The 20,723-nt window shown below is 44.0% G+C and overlaps 1 protein-coding gene across 1 annotated transcript; it reads right to left on the reverse strand.

Moving 5' to 3' along the window:
* Window positions 1–883: 883 nt before the first annotated feature.
* AMD1 (adenosylmethionine decarboxylase 1) lies at window positions 884–18,555 on the reverse strand. Its single transcript, XM_058801694.1, has 9 exons — window positions 18,037–18,555; window positions 8,373–8,459; window positions 7,002–7,128; window positions 6,426–6,528; window positions 5,575–5,617; window positions 5,345–5,489; window positions 4,243–4,335; window positions 4,006–4,161; window positions 884–3,037 (listed from the first exon to the last, which is right to left on the reverse strand). The coding sequence occupies exons 1-9, from the start codon at window positions 18,165–18,167 to the stop codon at window positions 2,897–2,899; spliced, it is 1,026 nt and encodes a 341-aa protein (XP_058657677.1). The 5' UTR covers window positions 18,168–18,555; the 3' UTR covers window positions 884–2,896.
* Between the last annotated feature and the right edge of the window lie 2,168 nt (window positions 18,556–20,723).

Consider the following 20,723-nt stretch of genomic DNA (forward strand, 5'->3'; position numbering starts at 1 on the left):
AAATAATTGAAAGTGACTCAACAAGGTATTTCACCAGCTCCATCAGTATCCTTCAGAGGTAGATTACCGCTCATTTGTCATGGCTGACATTGTTAAAACAACCTCTTGATGCTGCAAATTGGAATTTATTATTCTCATAGAGTTTGTTGGGCTTTTTTAAAAAGTCTTAAGTACTTGAAATAACTACAAGTTACTATTTACTATCCAGAACCCCATTAGAGATATGTAACATCATAGATAAGGTTCTGGATAACTAAATATAAAAGTTTTAAGCCACTAATACCAACATAATACTTAGGTGATTGGGGGATATCAGCACTACTGGAGCTTTAATCAGGTATGAATAAACTGCAGCTGCTCTTCCTGCAGGACTTAACACATGAACTCAAGGAATTTTCAATTGTGCTGGGTGCATTTGCTTAGCCCTGACATTGCCAGCCACTAGCTTCTGGTCTAGGTTACTATGTAGATTAGACACCTGCCCACTTTACACCTTAAGAGATAAATCTCACCTTGAACTCTCAAAGCCAGTCTAAGCTTAAGTACATAAATGCACACCAGCTTGTTACTTAGAAGCAGTTGTCTTAATTCAGAGGGCTATTTAGAATATTTAATGCTCAAGAAAAAGATATAGGTTAAATGTAGGCAATAAATTTTGAGTTAATTTAGAGAAACAGTTTTAGCTGCACAACAGCATAACATGTTCACTTGACTCCATTTCACATGCTGCCTCATTTTATGCTGCCAGTGTGTAGAGATGCACCCCCTACAGGAGCAGTGCAAATAAGCAGTAAGGACACAAATCTGTTTCAGAATTAAACCATTTGGTACCATAAAGCATGAAGAGAATGAAGGATAGAATTGCTGGATCATCACTACAAACAATTTAAGCGAACTTTTATTGAAGCGTTAAGTTGTGGTACAGATATTTTTAAATGATCAAAGTCTAACACCACAGAAATTATAAACACCATACTCCCCCCATCCTGATCACCCAGATAGTTCAATAACCCATTCAACAGCTTTCATTTTCATAGACGAGGCTTATGCTTCTTTTTCTAAGATGCATTCTCTTTCAGTTTTACTTGACAAGGGATCTTCAGTCTACTTAAAGGACCTCAAGCCAAAAAAAGTCAGAACAATTGGGACAATGCAAGAACAAAAAAAAAAAAAACCCCATTGAAATATTGGTCCTCAATATTAACACCAAAAAGCTTTAGTGCCATTTACAGCATGTAATTGGTAACACTGGTAAAGAACATCAATAATATGCTTTTAAAAAAAAATCAAAACATTCCAACCACTTGATTTCTAACCAAGCAGACTTTAGTTTAGAAGCACTGAAAAAGTGCTTCATTTATAAATACAGAAGGAACAAAAGAACCATTGCATCAAACCAGAAAGAGTCAAAACATTGCAAGGACAAGAGGGGAAAAATAATCTCAATTTTGTTGCTAACATGCTGATCTCACAGCTGTTAAAATCCCAGTATTTGCAAACAAACATAGCTGAAAGTGTGCCAGCTTTTCAAAGCCTGCATTTTAGTCAATACTCATTAAAGTGACTTTGAATTACACACTTTTCATGCTCCATGAATAGCATTCTACTTCACTTCTGTCCAGATGTCCCAGACAGTTCTTGCTCTGTACCTTCACTTAATGCCCTCAAGTCACAGTAAGAGGAACCACCTTAGCAATTAGGAGGAAAAAACAGATGAAGTCACAACAATCAAGTACAACATAAGTCACATGCACAACAATGTCACAGGACTGTCACAAGACAGAGGCATTAGCTTTGCTTGGAACAACAAAATGAAGTGACACTGGACCGGTTTAGAAGCACTCTTTACAGTCCAAAGTGGCAGGTCACAGAGAATAATCCAAACCAATCAACACACCCAGACTGGCAAATCCCACTCCTCCACCAGCCCTACCTGCCAGGGCTCAGGATCACCAGCCTCCTGTTCTGACACAACAGGTGACTGGGACAGAAAATGCCCGCTGCCAATATCAACTTGCACTTTGCAAAGCTGTCACACAACAACATCAAAGCACTTGAAGCCTGGCTCAGCTCTTCCCCTGTCAAGTCTTGGACCTTCATCAAGTTGTGCCATTGCGTGGCGGTGTGACAGCTCGGGGATGTGGACAGACAAATGGCCATTGAGGTGAGACAGTTTAGCCTGCTCTAGTACCGATACCCACGTCACTAAAGGTGAAAGACCAATGTGTCAGCCCAGCTCTACAGGAGAGCTGAGCTAACTCCCAGAAGCTGTATCAGAGCATGGAAAGTCAGTCTGATTTAAAAATAAATCAACCACCACCTGTAGTAGCAAAACAATTTGTAACTGTTTTAAGAAATTTCTCCAAACATGAAAGTGTTAATTAGGAATCAGTTTCATTAGAAATCATGGAAGTTCATCAAAAACTGTTTTAGACTGAAATCACAACATAGATTAAAAAAAAAAAGGAGTGACAATTTAACAGAGAACTGTCCCCAGTGAGTAGGTTGAGGCTGAAGTCTAATGAGGACGAAAGCCTTGTCTGTGGGGAATTTTTGGTGATACTTGGAGAAAAACTATACTGTGTGTAATTCTACCTGAATCATTTTTACAAGTGTTGTAAAGTTTCATACAGTAAGATTTTTCTACATGCACTTCAATTTCACAGCAAGAGTGGCATAGAGTACCTAAACACAGAAGAGAGCATTCATGCAAGATATCTAACTCCTTGATATAATAATGCATACAATTCAAAATGGTTATACTATGATTACACCTAGGGCTTTCCACAACTACAAGGTGGTGGGAGTGGAAAGCATGGCCCCCTGAATCATTAACTAGAAAGCAACCACCACCTTTTATATGGGATTTCTTTTTGCGCTTTTTCTTCATTCTTAATCAACTGTGCTGTTGCTGGCGATTTTTTGTAAAACTGGTGAAAACAAAATTATAATCACTGAATTGGGCAATCTGGTGATCAAGACGTTTAAACCCCTCAATCTTCTGGGCAGAGGAAAACACTGTGCGACATTTAGAGCTCTGGAAAACAAAAAAAAAAAAAGTGGGAAGTTACTTTTAAAGCTGTAATTTAGAGATGGATTAGCACACTGCATTTCATATGTGGTTCATACTAACATATTTTAACACTCTTCCTGACAGTGGAGCAGAAAGTTTCATTCCCAAGCAGTGATTCTGCTCCCTATATACAGTACTGCTGTTCTGTGAACAATTATGGGATGTGGAGCACCTCTCCTATGCACACAGGCTGAGAGAATTTGGCTTGTTCAGCCTGGGGAAGAGAAGGCTCTGAGGAGACCTTACACCACCTTACAGTATCCTAAAGGGGGCTGCAAGAGAGCTGGAGGGACTTTTTTCCAGAGCATGTAGTGGTAGAACAAGTGGCAACAGATTTAAACTGAAAGAAGGTGGGTTTAGATTAGGTATTGGGAAAAAAAAAAAAATCTTCATTGTAAGGGTGGTGCGACATTGGAGCAGGTTGCCCAGAGAAGTTGTGTATGTCCCATGCCTGGCAATACTCAAGGCCAGGTTGGGTGGGGCTTTGATCAACCTGGTCTAGTGGAAAGTGTCCCTGCCCATGGCATGGGGCTGGAACTAAGAGGATCTTTAAGGTCCCTTCCAACCCAAGTAATTTTGTAGTTCTATGATTAGCTGAGCAACACTATTAACAGCAGGTGTTCTACAACTGACAGCTGCAGGCAAATCCAGGAAAATGCCAAGGAAAGAAATTATACCTATACAGAACTACATAGGAAGTCATTAGAATTCTGGGACTGGGACACTGCATCTTACTGTTTCTGAAATTTGCTGAAGATCAGATTTAGTACATGCCATAGCAAGACTGAAGAGCGTATTTACTTTCTAAAAAAACTACCGCTCAAATATAGAGGCAAACTAGAAACTGTTAATCTCCAGTAAAATCTCTAGCCTTGCTTCATTTGTGTCTGTATGTATTTCATCAGCTGCTAAGACAATGCAAGAAAACTCACCTGATTAACAAAGAGAGTTGTCACAAATTTTCCTGGCTTGAAAACCTCCACAACTTTTCTAATCAGGTCATCGTAAGAGGTCTGACTTATGTTTGTTTCAAAACTAACATAAGAAAACTCTGGTTCTGGAGTGATGTGAATAGTCCAGTAAGTTCCCTGAAAAAAAATAAGGTATTATTACCATCAAATATTTATTTTTATTTACCAATGCTAATTATTAATGAGTGCAAAACTTACATCCGATTTCATCCCGTTCATTGAATACCCACAAGGATTGAACATTGTAGCATCAATAACAGAACCTGGTATCAGGTCACGAATTCCACTCATCTGAAACAAAGTCAAACAACTCTGTCTATCATGCATCCTTAGACATGTTTAGATTTACCTCAAAGGCAAAATGAACATCTATTTAGCAAAGAAGACACCAGAATTCTCCCAAAACCAGGTAAGTCTGACTACATGTACCACTGTAGATGAGCTTTGTGTGCATCCTGTCACAGCATCAATAGCAGTGACAAGCTGCAGGCAAGCTATCACACTGCCTCTTACAGAGCCCAGCTGCCTCCATCCAAGACAAGGAAAGAGCTTGGAACTCCAAAACATATTTGCTTTTGCTGCTGAAATGGAAAACAGAGCTTCTCTTCAAGCACTATCCACAAAGTGAAGTCTGTTTACTTTTACTCCAGAGTAAGGATACGCTAGTTTATACCCTAGGAAGGAGTGCAATCCCAAGCATTTTGATTTACCACACAGTACCTGAGCTACAGCCAAATCTCAATAGCAAATACAGTGTGAGAAGCAAAGCCTAAGATGGAAAACAAGACTAAGTCAGTGTACTCGTCAGGAAAACTTGCTCACGTCACATGACTTCCCCATCTGGGTAAAGGAGGCAAACACAACCAGTTATGCTTAGACCCCAAATGTGCCCTTCCCCTCATCCAAACATCTCCCTGATTTAACCCAGATTTTGATACCTACTTAACCTTTGCATTCCTTAGCTCCAGCATAAGCCTTACTTCTCAATCTACATCCTTGAAAGTTACTCAAATTGTGGTTTTATCCCTACTCCGACATTCCTCAGAGTAAAAGCTTCCCATCACCCAAAGCACTGCATATTGTTGCTTTCACTAAAGGAAGGGCATTGAAAACATGAAGTTATAGTCCCCAAAACACCCTTGGGTTAAATCCATTTTCCTCCCAAAGTATTAACCCAATACTTTCTATGACATCTCTCCTACCACAAAATAAACCTTGTCTTAAAAGGAAAGTGAATGAAGCATTTTGTTGCCCAATTTCCACCATTTCCCAAAGTGTTCAAGTTTTCAAGCAAACATACACGAGTGACATCATTTGCAGTAACACCATCTTTCATGTAGAACTGGTCCATAACTACTGGGTCAAGCTCACTCATCAGAATTTCCAGTGTCTGATCAGGCTGATTGGATATCCGACTCTCTGGGAAATCCAGGGTGTACAGGTACCTACATAAAGCACAAATCAAGTATGTAACACTTACTGACAGCACCAGGTTCTACTGTAAAGACTTCAAACACTTCACATACATACCAGCAATCAGAGTTCATACGCCCCATGCAATAAGCTGCTCCATCTAGACAAGACAAGAGGCCTCCAGTTAATTAACACAGCTGAACATTTATGTATAATATTATCTTTATTTCCTATTTGAAGACAGGGGTCTTTCACAGAACCCCAGGAAGTTCACTGATGCAGTCAGCAGCTGTACCAAATAACCAGGCATTCAACTTCAGGAATGCTAAGTTAATAATCAGAAAAGCAAGCTTCCTCAGAATGGGTCTGCACACCCCAGCTAAGAGGCTACTATCAGGATATTGATATTACAGTTTAGCTATGCACAAAGAGAAACCTTGAAACTCTTAGAGCCTCTATTAAATGCATTTATGATCATAATTTATTTTCAAGTAACTCAGATGAGTACCACAGCTTCCATGTTCCTTCAAAATCCTGTCACTTAAAGATTCTTCTTGTACTCCTAAACTGCATTAAATGTTTGAATTCAGGTTTTAGCATAGTAACTTCTTCACATTTCACAACACTTCACACATTGCACATAGCAATGTGTGAAAAGCCCACATTTTTCTTCAGTGTATTACTTACTTTAAATTACCATCCTAGCTTTTTAATAGGGCTTTCAGAATTGTGCAGAGTGAACTGGAAGTCTGAAGATGACCCCAGTTTAGACTAGGTGTTAAATGTCAAGCTTAGTATAATTTAAATTTTGGTCTTGGCAAGCTAGTATCAGAAATCCAGAAACTAATATTGATAGCTTTTGACTTTTATGCAAGGACTGCTGAATTTTTAGTCTGGCAGCCTGTACCTATTGTACTGCTCATCACTTCTCATGTAACATCAACTTTGCTGAAGTTGTATCAACTTACTTGGGAAAATTTCATTAAGAAACTCGACTTCTTCCTGGAAATTCCTATGTGGGTACTCCTGGTGGGAAGGCTTCATGAAATTCTTACGTGAATAAAAGAAGCTCTGAAAAAATAAAGGTTCATTTTAGGTATTGAGTATTAGCCATCCACCTTGAATCTAAGAATCTAGAAAAATGCAAACATTTACCATGAATTTTCACAGGACCTAAGTTTCCATTGTCAAAACACTGCTACCTGTATTCCCATTTCAGAAGCACAGGGTTATTCCTACCTGAATTTCTAAGTTTCAGGAGACAGCTTACTTACAAACTTGTTTTCCACGAGACAGAGTGGGCACAGTTACTCTTAAGTAACTCAGCTCAGTGGCATTTGTTAGTTAGCACCCACTAAGAGACAAATAAAAGGGCAACTGCTGCAGCAGAGCAATCTTACATTACAGTCTTCCCATTATGGGAAGCATACATAAGTATCCAGATCCAGAATATTTAATAAAAATGTATATACATTAAACTAATACATTTGAAATAGCAGCAAAAAGCTTTTTGAACATTCCAAGGAAGATTTCTGACACCTTACCTGAATTGAGTCAAACCCACTGTACTCCCTAGCAAGCTCCAACAGGGGAACCAGTGCTTGCAGTAAGAGGGTGGTACCACACGTCTTCAAAATGAAACGTCTCTTGGAGACAAACATGCTACTCTCACTGTAAAAGAGGGGTTAAGAAGATATTCAGTGCTCTACAGAAAACAATCCAGGAAGGAGTTGTTAGGTCTTGGTCCTTATCCCAACCAAATGCATTAATCTAAGTGACCAGCATATGGCACAAACATACTTAGCAAATAGATCAAATCAATAGAATGCAGCTAACATTTGAGAGCTGTTATGATTTACCAAAGCAAACACCTGCTCCAAGCATGATATTACAGAGTTGTCACACTACAGGAAAGGGCACACACAGTAGACACCCTCAAACTACCTGAGAAATACAAACATGCTGTGAAGTGGGTACACAGGCACAGCTATATGATATGCCTCATAAGCAAGATACAGAAATTAACTATATATAAACTAAGTCAGATACTTAACTACAGCCCAGCTGAACTGGAGATAGCATTGATGCCACATCCAGGACATCTAAACATGTGTAACAAGTATCTTTTTATCAGGTAACTGAACAACAGGAGTAAAAATTAGCTCAAGTAACTCAGTTTGGAATGCTGTTTACAAATCCAAAATCAAGGTTAAATTTAATCCAGGATGCAGTACAACTAGTTACTCTTTCCAGAATTTTGTTTTAAATATATGAAGCTTGAAGAAACAAGACTTGAACACAGTTTCTTTGACTAGCTTGCTCTTAGCACAACCTTGCCCTCAAGGCAATCTTTTAGAGTACAAGAACTTCAATATTTGTAATCTGAAGTAAAACAGAGAATGTCAAATGTGTCTGTAAAGTTCATGTACAAAAAGCAAGAAAGTATTTTGCAAGATGAAAAACACATGGCAAAAGTAGTGTCCTTACAACTAACTGCTGCACACACAACAAAAATTGCAGGGTTCCAGGAAAGCTACAGTTTACAGCTGGAAGAGCTGTTCCACTTGATTGTGTTTATGCACAGCTAAGGCTGATCTACCAGTAAGGTTTTTTTGCCAATCTGTAAGTGACACCTACAGCCTATTCTGCTGAAGTAATACTCAAATTCTGTACTGGGGACACTTTACCCATGGACAAAATTAAGTGATGCCACCACAGCTCCGCCCATCCTTTTGGTTAAAGGAAAAGAGAAACACAACTATGAAGAGATTTGCACCTCTGAGCAGGAGACCCCTGCAAGTTGTAGCCATCAACCTGCCATTAACTCAAGATTGGATTGTCAGCCCAGTGAATCACAAATGACAGCTTTCGCTTTTTCCTTTCCTAGGGACTAAAAGAATGAGCCAATGCCTTACCTGAGTACATAAGCTTCCTGCTTGTCAGTTTTTGTCACACTTATGATCAAACAATGCACATTCTCCAGAAGTTTGTCCCACTCAATCCTGTGAAGAAATTACAGAAGAGCACAAACAACAGGTTAAACAAACCAAAGCTTGCTGAAGCCTGGGGTAAAAAGCCCGAACAAGACCAGAGTCTTGAGTTACTGGATCTGACAGCACAAAATGGGAAGAGCTTTCATACAGAGACTGATTCTCACAATCCAGTAATACTCCATTCTTTGCTCTTGATGGCTCGGTAGTCCTAAAAATCTGTTACCATGATCTGCTGCATGCGGAACCTCAAGCTTCTAACCAGGTGAGTCAGGATAACTTTAAATCCTGCTTTTCGCTGAAAAGCTAAAAACAAATACATTTCAATGGCCTGAATTCAATGAAACCAGGATCACAGAATTCCTTCATACAGTGCAAACTGTAGCTATGGTAATAAAATTCCATATGGTGGCAGAGGTTTAGTATTCAATTCTTTACTTATTCATTTCACAAAGAATCTGAAAAAAATAAGCAAAAAACAAGGGCTCAAGTTAAGCCAAAAGGCTTTCAAGTACTCAAGAGAAATGATGGGCTTGCAAAAAAACTACTTTGGTTGTCACTTCAGTCTTGTGTCTACACCAGACTAGTAGAATTCAGTGTAGTCAATTTTGCTATAAATAAGACAGGAACAGATACAGCTTCCTGATGTCACAAAATTACACGACTGCCAACTGTCCTACTTCTCCCTGCCCACAGCATATTCCACCTGCAGGTTTGTGCTGGCTCTTGTCCTCAGAGAAGTCACGATCCAAGAGATTTACTAACCCAGCACAAAACTAAGCTGCTCATCAGTAGAGCTGGAAAAACTGCAGGAGCTAGGAGCACAAAAAAATTGCCAATTTTTCATCACCAAGCAAGCTCAGCTTGCCCATATAAAACCGTCAGCCTAATCCTTCTTCAGGAGGCAGACCTCTCACCCTTTACTGACACTGCAAAAGCCCTGTCTGTGGCTGTATGCCAGGACAGAGCACTCACTGTTAATTCCATCAACACACTTTCTCCTGCAGCCACCAGTCTTTCCCCTCAGAAAACTGGTCAGTTCATGAAATTGAAGTTTTAGATTCTGTTACATGTATAATGAAATAATCCACATATTCTTTAGCCTTTCTGAACAGTCAGCAAATAAATGCCTTAACCTCTCCCTCAATTAATTAATTCATTCAGGAGAATGCCTTTTGAAACTGAATTCTGTACCTTTAATAATACCTGAGGACTTTCCCATTTAAAGTACAACAGAATAGTAATATTCATATATCTGATTCAACCAGAACACACATTAAGAAAATCCCATCCATTTAAGAAAATCCTATCCATTTAAGAAACACTCATAATCAATGCACATCTGATTAATTTAGAAATTCTGTAGTATAACCAGATACTTAAAATCAAAGTGAGGTTTACCCCAGTTAGTGACCCTTGATGAAATGCTTTTCTGCAAACACAGACATGACAGCACAGACACTCAAATCTCCACATCAAATTAAAAAGGTTATTTTGAGTGCTCAGCTCAAGTCCCACACATTTACTCAGCTCTATACTTATGTCATTGACTGGAGTTAGCTCTGTTCCTAAAACTCAAATGGCTGCTCACCTTAAAAAGGCTGGTAAATGCAAAGAGTGAAATAGATACAATATAAACTATCTTCTAAATGCTCCTGGAAAAATCATACAATTTTGCTAGTAAGAGTACTAAAGGATTAACTTTTCTCTGGCTCCAGCCTAAGTTTGCCAGTCACTCTTCCTGTAAATTGAGCTAGGTAACAGATTGTTCAAACCATTCCAGCATCCCTACCACCATCTTATCTGCCATTAAATAAACACCCAGAGTCTGACATTGCACTTGGGAAAGGTGAGGAAGAGTTCCCTGATGCTGAGCTGTACTAACCCCATTTGTACATTACTACAAATCTGATTTTGTACTTGTCCAAGCATTAATGGGCATGTAGCTATCTTAGGCTTTGCAAGAGCACACGTCTCAGCCTTCACAAGCTTCTTACCCGGTCAGACAGTCAAAACCTCAGCCTCAGGCAGGCAGGTGACCCTTTTTCTTTAAGCACCACTGTAGTGCAGCTCTGTGCAGGCATTTCAGGGAAATGTCCGTGCTCCAGACACATTAGCAGAGGAGGATGTCACAAGTCTGGTAGTTCAGTGAGGGGTCAGTACAGCACCAACAGTGACTATTGTGTGTGAGGTGCAGAGCCCACAATGCAAAGGAAGCCCTGTTATGCTTACTGGTACCACAGTTGGTATTTAGGTACCATGGCTGAAATCTGCAGTTGCACAAGACCTTTGCATATCACAGCTTTGCTCAAGTGCTCACTATCATACTACAGAAACCATGGCTAAGCATACACTAAATGCTGTGTTCAGCCTTTACACAAATAAAGGGCCAGGTCATAATTTGTCCTGTCTGGAGCAGCACTAAGGAAAAACGCTACAACTTTAGAAGCAGACAGGATGCTAGGCTTGCTCTAGAAGCATACACAGACTAACAAAGGGTTGCAGCACCCAGGATGAGACTTGGCCACATTAGGGAGAAATTCTGCAGGGATACTGGCCTGTATCTGTCTGCATTTTAAAGCTAAGTACAGAAAACTACAGAAAGGCTGGATTTGATCCAACATAATCTATTTAAACAAGATGACCTTAGTATTTGGCATGTTCTATTGTTTAAAGCACAGCTAAGGAAGAACATCTGGGACTACTTTGTCCCAAGTAGATTAAGTTCACTACAAGTCTAACTCTTGTATTTCTTCCCCCCCCTTTTTTTTGTTCCATATAATTGTCACTAGCTGAGACAAACAATATATACACACACTTGAATGAAGAAACAAAATCAACGTTTAAAGTAGTATTTCAATGGTTATCACTACATCTATTGCAGCTATTCAATAATTAGTAAAAATCTGCTAAGTTAGTAATTTAAGTATTTGAGAATACTACTAATTTCATAGCTGAGTTAAGTTTTAACTTGGAAGCAAAGCCTGCAACTAAAAAAGGGTACCCAAATAAGACTGATTCTCAATGAAGTGCCACCATGGACTTCTGCTCTTCAAAATTCCCCCTTCAATGATCAATGTGCAAGGCATTACTATTTCCTAAATTATTTCCCATAGCCAGACATCAGAACAATGCCAGTTTGGAAATTGCTTTCCTATACTCAAGAGTCACAGGCAGCTCTTCCTGGAAGCAAGTTCTGCAGCAGACCTGCAGACACTGACATGAGACTGACTTCTCACTTATGTAGGCTCATGGACCACTTCATTCCAAAGTTGAAAGATCCCCTTTCCAAATTTTCAAATAACTGCTACTTATCCAGAGTCAAATTAGTTTCTTGAATGGGCAAGCACGATGCACCTTAAATGACTGCACCTTCTCAGAGAATAGCAAATGAAAATGGAATACATCTACTCAAGTGTGAAGACCTGTCCTTGCTTGAATGGTAAAAAGCTATTTGTTCTACACCTGACTAGCAGAACATCCCAAAAGGGAAGAAAAAAAAAAAAAAATCAAGCTTAACAATTTACTTCTATACCTGTGTTGTAATATTTAGTGCCTTATCAACAGATTTTTTACCAGAGTACAAATAAGCTCCATTCAAACTGCCAACCAGGTATGTGTAGGGAAGAGCTATTATAATTGAGAAGAAGCTTAATTGAAGGAAGTATGCTTCATGAATAGTCAATAGTTCCTCTCAACCCAGTTCCAAAGCATCATATCTGCTCCTTTATTTCAGAAGGAAGTTTTCCTTGACAGATAAAACCATGCTTTTGCACACAAGTTATTGGCCTCTTCTGAGCCTTTACCTTCAGGGGCAAAACACATTCTTTAACAGGAGTCAAGCACACCAGGCACAATAATGCTGTTTCAGGCCAACTGGGAATGTGCTAACAGCAATTTGAAGAGATTAAGAACTACATCAAGCACTCTTTCCTGTCAGCAACCAACAGCCTCCTCAAGCACACCACCCCACCACCAGGAACTTGCTAAGGCAGCCAGACAGCACTGTGAAGAAAAGCTGCATTGCAGTAGGGCAGGAATTCTTAGGAAAGAAATCATATGGAACTTCTAAAGACAGTTTAAGCTACATACATACTCTTGCATAGCTTTTCATTAAATAGAACAGCTGACAATTCTATAGTACCGTAAGGTTTTTAATCTTGACTAGGTAAGACTTTGTTTTAATGTCAAGCATTCAACTGCAGAGCAAAGTCTTACCCCTACCTGTTACCTACTAAGTGTTTTTAGGAGCCACATAGGTATCAGTTACCTCATTAGCAGGCTACAGTTAAATAGGCAAATTCCTGCCAATACCACGATCCAGACAGCCTAAAACTGTCTAAACTGCCTACACGGAGGGGAGGCAGCCAAGACACATGAAGCTGGCTAAACATCAGTGTCAGCAGAGCTGGAACATTGCTTTCAAGCATCCCAAAACAAGCAGAAACAGTACAAACCACACAGAAGTCACAAGCATTTTAAAGCACCTCTCAGCAGCTTGCGTATTTCTCTGCACACAGCTGCATGTGAATTATTACCTCTTAGAAACAAAATTTAAAAACTGCTGTTTAAGATAGGTTACCCTGAACCACAGCCTGAGTTTAGGCTAAGACCCTTGCAACATGATAAGTTTACATAGGCAATATCTGTGGGGTGCACAAAAGTGTCACACCCTCTATATGCTCTGAGCATAGATACACAGAGACTGCCCACATCTCCCTTATCCTAAACCTAAGAAGCCTTCCAGGGACATGCACTTAATCTTGAGAGACAGGCACCTGGGTGGAAAATTGCATCCACATTGAAAGCGACTCTATGCAGTACTGCTCACAAAATCCTTCTTACCTACAAAGTCCCAAGGCAACTACTTAGAGCATCTCTCCCAAATGAAACCAAGATATTTCAGCAATGGCACAAAGATGGCCACAGCTGGGCTCTGAAGGCATTCTATTTCTCCTCTTGTGGGTCTAACACCACTATTGCAGTTACATGGAATGGGGACTCCATCCTTTACATCCAAAGACACTCAATGGGTATTCCCAAGTCTCCTATCCAAGGACATCCAAAGTGCTCGAGGAAGCATGAGCCCCAGGAGGCACAGCAGGACTTGACAAGCAACATTCAGGGCAAACTTGAGTGTAATTTTCTCCAGAAGGAGCACACAGCAAGTATCTATCAAAAGCCCCAAGTCTTCCCGTTCTCCCGGCTGAGCAAACAACCATTAGGAACGCCCTCTGAGGAATACGCCAAGAGCTGCTTATTTATTTTCTACAGTCTCACAAGGGCCCAGACCTTTGCCAGCCAGTGAGTACCCAAATGCTTCAGCACTTTGCGTGATAACGTAGGAAAATGTCAGAAAGGCTTCAACATAAGTCTTCACTTTCTGCAAGCAGGATCAGAATCACTAGAAGTGAGAATAAAAGGGTTTGTTTCCATCGTGTGAAACCACTCTTTAGGTACAGTTTCAAGTAACAAGAAAACATTTTACCAGTAGTTTTGAACCAGATCTAAAATCTAATTGATATCCATTCTGATAAGGGGAAGACTGCACTCTACATGAAGTTCTCCAGATAAGCTTGCATCGTCCATAAAAAAAGCCCCACAAGTACACTGGGATAGAGGCTCATAGCACAGCCCTGTCTTGTTTCCAGAGTCGCTCCAGGTTTGTTCCAAAGCATGGCAGGAGCAGACCATGGCACAGCACGCTCCAGCAGTGAGCTGCTCGGGCTACAGGGTGCAGCACACAGCAAGGATTTGCAGGGCTCCTACCAACTCATGAGTGCCTCAGGGCTTGGGAGCTTTCCTGGAGCACAGGATCACAATGTCCTATCGGTGTCACCCCATACTGCTCATTGCTGCAGTTTTCTCCAGCTTGTGTCTCCACGTAATATAGACAAAAAAGAAGCAGATTAAAAGTCCATAAATAAGGTCAATTTCAGAGTATTCCTCAGGGCTGAATGCCTGAGATATGAACTTCTAACACTGGCATCATTTATTTATGGTTTCAAACTTCTGTAAATTCGAGACCCTGATAGTCCTTCAGATGGAAAATGCATAGCTGCACACCATGTGAAGGAATACACAGCTGTGGGGAGAGTGAATGCACTACACAGTCACCATGGAAATCCAGGGCTTGCAGCAATTTTTCAGCAAACCCTGTTTTCCATATAGAGTTTAGGGCTACTTTTTTAGGAAAAAAGCATATTGAGAACAAGCAATAAAATTACAAAGCATAGTGAGAACAAGCAATAAAATTAAAGCAAATTATTTTGAGACCACAAAACATTAACTTCATTTCACTACTGGACATAAGCAGTGTAGGCATACTGAGATGCTTGCCAGTAACTATTTCAACCACAAGACCTTTCTGCATAATTCATTAACAAGTGAGCAAAAACACCCCAAAACTTAACAACCAAGTAAAAGCTCAAGTTCCATACTTTTTAGCTGGGACCTTTATTGAAGGTATTAATTTGACAAAGATCTTTTCTGAAACACATTACACATAATCCAAACTTTTATCCAGAAAGCGGGTTTGCCCATAGGAGGGAAAAAATGTGGAAAAAGTCTCAGCTGCATCAGCTCAAGATATCCAAAGACTTTAAAATATCTAATCCCTAACAAGCACACACAACATGGAAATTTTTAGCTTTGAAAACCAGCTTAGTCATTCAGTAGATGAATGGCTCACATTTCACTACTAAGCAGGTATTACAATACAAAAGGCAAGCTCAACTGGTTTGCAACTTGATTCTAATTTAGCTATTGTTCTACAGTTTCAGCTTTGATTTCAGATTCTGGTCAACATAAACTAGTCCATTCAATCACCTTTATAGAATTAGCATAGCGGGATAGATGCGAATGAAAGTCCTGAACACAACGTATCAGCTGTAACAGGTAATTTAATTTGACAGTTTTCCAAAAGAAAATGTTTGTACAAGGTCATTTCATGCTAGAAACACTTTCAGACATGTCACAGTTTCCTACCAAGAAAAGCAAGCACCTTAGATTAACATGTTGTATTAAGAGCCAATTAACACAAAAAGTCTTCAAAGCCTGCTCACAGCACTGACACTGTGTTAAAGACCACACGTTCAACAGTTAACAGTTTTTATCCACTCTATTAAAACTTTACAGCCTTATCTAAACCACACAAAGGAACTATCCCAGTACCCACACTGCAATTACATGAAACGCTCAGGGTTTAAAAGTTAAGTTTGCAGTTTTGCAAACACGAGTCTCAGCTGACAAATGGAGCGCCAGAGCACGAATGTGTCAGCGAGGAAAGCATTCGCAGAATGCCGTCTCTAAACTACATCTCCGTCTTAACACAAAGGCAAACGAGTACTTTTGCAATCTTTCACATTTTAAGTCAAACACTACAGGACTCCTCCAGCATCTAAGGGGCTCACATCATCTGCAAGTATTTTAGCTGGGATTTTCCTTCCAGGATTGCCTGGACATTACCTATACAAGCTTCTACCCCGTACCTGCTATGCCACTAAGCCTCAAAGAGCCATAAAACCACATTTGATGACTTCCATGTTAAGTACATTATTCAGAAAGATCTAAATAGCTTCACAAGTCAAAGTTACACAAGCAAATTACCTCAGAGGTAAAAATACTCCGCAGTGCTTCTGGTACAAAAAAAATGAAGCTTCCACTAACCATGAGCATTCAGACATGCACACACATAGGCTATTCATTACTTTAAAAAAGAGGCAGTTATCTGCTCACTGCCAATTCAGATCTGTGAACAGCTAATTCCACCAATATATGCACATGGGAAATTTCCCGAGAAATACCAAAACAAAGGGAAAAACAAATAGGATACATCGCTGAATGGAGATGATTAGCATATTCCAAACATTGAGAGCACTATTACAAGCTCTCTTGCCCAAACTCTGACAAGAGACCTTTGGGTAACGGTGATATGCACAAGCAGATCTGGATACACTGAGAGCCAGACCCTCCAGCAACCACCCGAATCTGAACAGCTGACCATACTGAAGGTGAACTACTCACATGAGTATAACCTTCAGATTTGCCCTGTTTGCTTAGGACAAGCCTACCTTTCCCAACTATGTCAACTGATCCACCTACATACCATTTTTATTGTCACTGCAATAAAAATGAACTCTGCCATAGTTCTGCAGATTTTGCTTTGTACTTCAACCTTGCAGCTACCATTTTCTGACACTTCCAGAAGAGTATATTTTGTGGATCTACAGCTGGACCCTCACAGTCAGAGATCTAAATATTCCACAGAATCCTAGAATGGTCTGGATTGGAAGGGGCCTTAAAGACCACCTAGCTCCAGTGATTCTACGCTGTCCTCTCCACACCACAGTACCGGCAATGTGCAGCACAGACGCCCCGTGCCAGCAGGGCTCCCGAGCCGCCCGTGCGCCGGCAGGTGGCCATCGGGCCCTGCGCTAACAAAGGCGGCGCGGGCGCATTCCCGGGCGGCGGGCGGGGAGCGGCGGGAGCCGGTGCCGAGCACGTGCGCCGGGAGCGGAGCGGGCCCCGGGCCTTCCTTCGCCCGCCGCGGGCGGCGCCGAGCGCGGCGCCAGCGCATTCCCCACATGCCCATTGGGTGACGGGCGCGGCCCGGCCCTCCGCGGCGCCCCGCTCCCATTGGCCTCAGCTCCTCAATGGGGGAGAGCGACGGCAGCTGCGGCGCGGCCCGGGAGCGCGGCCAGGACACTCACGTGTAAATCGCGGCTCCAGCCACACTTCTGCCGGGGGAGGCGGGGGCACTGCTCTCCCGGTGCCTCCCTCGCTCCGGTGCCCACCGCACCGCTGGGAGGCACGGGAAGGGTCCCCGGGTGCCGCCTGCTTCCCTCGGCGAGAGCCGCTCTATGGACCTGTCCGGCTACGCAGTGCCGGAGGTCGCCGCCACACCGGCCATGTGAGAGAGAACCATCGACCCTCTCCGCGACAGCCACTGGGAGCTCCCTTTCCAGCCTGCATTACTGGGAAGGGGGATTCCTGAGCCCCCGCTGTCCGCAGTACGGCACGGCCAGGGATTTCCCGAGCCTTCTCATCCCGAAACTGGCCGTAGGAGCGGGACGAGCCGCCGCAGAGCGGTGGGCGCCGCCGCTGTGCCCCGGCCGCCAGCAGCACTGCGACACCGCGCCCGCTCCCCCCGCGGCGCTCCCGGCACACGCCCGGCCCCGCGCTGCGCTCCGCCGCCACCGCCACATGTTGCCAGCGGGAACCGCGCGGGGCTGCACGAGGTGGCGGCGCGGAATGGCTTCCGTCCCCGGCACCGCCACCTCCCGCCCGCCGGGACGAGGGGAGCCTCCCTGCCCGAGGGTCTCTGGAGGGCGGCGGAAGGTCATCCCCCGCGGGGAGATGCTGGGGCTGTCACCGGGAGAGCGGGAAGGCGGCCGGCAGCCCAGCCCCCACCGACGGCCACCCCGGAACCTGCCTTCCCCCGGCGCGGCCGCCATCGTCCCCCAAAGCGCCGCCACACCCGGGCCATTCAGGGACCCTCCCGCCCCGCCGGCCGCCCCCCACGGGCAGCGCTGCCACCGCCGCCGCCTCTCCCCGCTCCGACCCCACCCCGCGCCGGCCGTTCGCGGACCTGGGTATGGTGCGGAGGTCGCCGGACCCCTTGCTCTGGTGCGGCTCCTGCTGCGCGGGCTGCTGCCGGGCGAACCACACCTCCAACAGCTTCTCGGTCCCTTCGAAGAAGTGTGCACCGCTCTCCTTCATGGTGAGACAACTCGGCAACCAACAACCACAGAAATTAAACGACAACCAAACTGCCGCCCCCGGCCGCCACCGTTCGCTGCTGCTGCACGGGCCGCGCTGCTGCCGCCGCCGGGTCTCAGTCCGTCCCGGGCGGGTTTCACCTTCGGGGGGATTTGTGTAATATTAATTAAAAAAAAAAAAAAAAAAAGGAGGAATAAGTAGAAGAAGGAAGGATTTTTTTTAAACGGGCGAAAACCACCCGGAGTGCGCGGCGGCGGATGCGGCGTGAGCGTGTGTGAGCGGGTTACAGTCCGAGCGGGGGTGCGGGCGGGCGATGCGGTTCGGTTCCTTGTAGTCCGTGTGTTCCCCTGTTACAGAGAAGAGCGTTGAGCGAGCGCTAGCTAATGTCGCCGGCCATACTGTGTAAGCGAGGGGCCAGTGCGCACGCAGCCGCCTTTATACCCCCGCAGGTAGCCGCATCACGCCGGGCCGCGCTGCACATTGGGCGGCCGCCGCTCCGGCCCGCCCTCCCCCGCTTCCCATAGGGTGGCGGCGACGCCCGTCAAGGCATTTGCCGGTTCCTCCGGCCCCTCCCGCTGCAGTTCTCCCGCCCGCCGGCCCGCAGGGAGCGGGAGATGGAGCGCGGGCGGCGGCGGGCCGGGGCAGCGCTCGGGCCGCGCTGTGGCCGCGCTGTGGCGGCCGCACCGGGATCGGACCGCGCCGCCCCGAACGTGGGGGGGAAGCACGGGCTGTGGTCGGCAGGGAGCCGTGCCAGGGCAAGCAGGGCTGAACATGGCCTAGAGACGGCAGGGGAGCATCCCCCGAAACCGTTCGGCGCGTAGCGAGGGGCGAACCCGAGAATTTGGGCTCTTCCGGGGCCGCGGCGGCAGCGCCCGCACCCCGCGCTCCTTCCCTCTGCGCCCGCCGTAAGGCGCTTCCCTCGCTCGTAAGAGGAGTTCAGCCGAGCGTTCAGGCGTAGTTCCCGTTCCCTTCGCCCCTTCCAGGTGCCCAGCATGTGTGACCGAGAAATGGGGAGCCACTGGTACGCGGGTGTGTGGCACAAGGAGCGAGTGACCGGGCAGGGCATGTGCATCTGTGTCCGCTCGCTGGAGCGACCGCGGATCTGTGTGCGCGGGTCCTGACAGCCTGCCACTCCTTTTTCTAATATTTAGAAGAAATTGTTGAAAACCACATATGTCTATGGTCTCCTAAAGCATTTTCTAGCGATACTATAACACATTATAAACTCAGTGCTGCAATACTCCGTAGTCTGAGGAAAGGCTCGCAAGTGACCAAAGGAAGAACAGAAAATCCCATCTTCCCCGAAGAGCCTACGGTGCTCGCACTACACGGGACAGGCAGCAGCAGATGGCTGGGGACAGATGAATGAGTCCCTACTAGGAGACAGTGAGACAGTATCGGACGGCATAATAGGCAGTGGGCTCTGTCCACCAGCGGAGTGAGTCACTAAGCCAGTGAGTCATTGCCAAGGCAGCTGGACGTGAATCATTCCCTAGGTAGCTGCTTGCTGTACGTTCCCATGGCACAGCCTTAATAGCTGGCAGAGAACCATGTTCTCCAGTGCTGGGGCTTCACTGGCTTTTATTAACTTAGTGTGAGTTGTGACAACTCTAAATAAAAAGGGTTTTCCTTTCTCAGCCGTTTTTCTGTACCTCCATGCTGCCTCCTTCCTTGTGCCAGTATGAGCACTTGCATGGCTGTGCAGTGGACTGCATCAAGTTTAATGCTGACTACTTAGTTTTAATGATGGTTAATAGTTTTTAATTGTGATCAGCTTTAATTGGCATCAGTTTCCCAAGGCAGTTTGTGTCCCAGCTACATAGATGCTTGTGTTGGTATAAATAAGAAGCTGTGCTTGGGCATGCACATGAAATTATGGATGGGGAGTGCAGGACCACTAGTTTCAGTAGTCACAATGGATTAAATCTGCTTAAAGTGCTAATAGCACTACATCTGAGAGTTTATGGATTTAGTCCAGCCATATTCCACATTTACTTTCAATACCAGTCTACCCATCTTTCTTGCTAGATGTGTAGTACTAGTTCCTAATTCTGTCTTCTGTTGATTTAATGTCCTCTCTAGTTTTCAGTCAGGTGTTTGATCCTACTTGCTGTTTGCAAGTGATCTGTGTGACACTGCTCCAGCCAGATGTGTCTATTTCTTGTCATGGATCCTGTCTCGTATGGAGTTTCTGATTTCCTGATCTTGACTATGCTGTGGTCTCTCAGCATTCTTGGACCACGTGCTCACAAACTTCATAATTTCCTGAAGTCTTGACAGTTCTCTTTTCTGCCCCCTCAATTTGTTCTTTTTCTGACTTTTCCAATTCAGGACTTGGCACTTGCTACCAGACAGACTTCACTACAGTCAGAGTGGCCCCAACCCAGTAGCTGTGACTGTTGTCCCTTGGTTTTAAGGCACACCAATTCCCTGTAAGAATGCTTCTGAGATATTTCAGAGGAGGACAAGATTTTTTAAAAAATGAAGTACATTCTTTTTTTATTTCTGGGAAGCGTCTCAGTGGGATGGATAACCTATGAAACCACATGAAGTACT

The sequence above is a fragment of the Ammospiza caudacuta genome, chromosome 3 (assembly GCF_027887145.1).
Source record: "Ammospiza caudacuta isolate bAmmCau1 chromosome 3, bAmmCau1.pri, whole genome shotgun sequence".
Classification (NCBI taxonomy): domain Eukaryota; kingdom Metazoa; phylum Chordata; class Aves; order Passeriformes; family Passerellidae; genus Ammospiza; species Ammospiza caudacuta.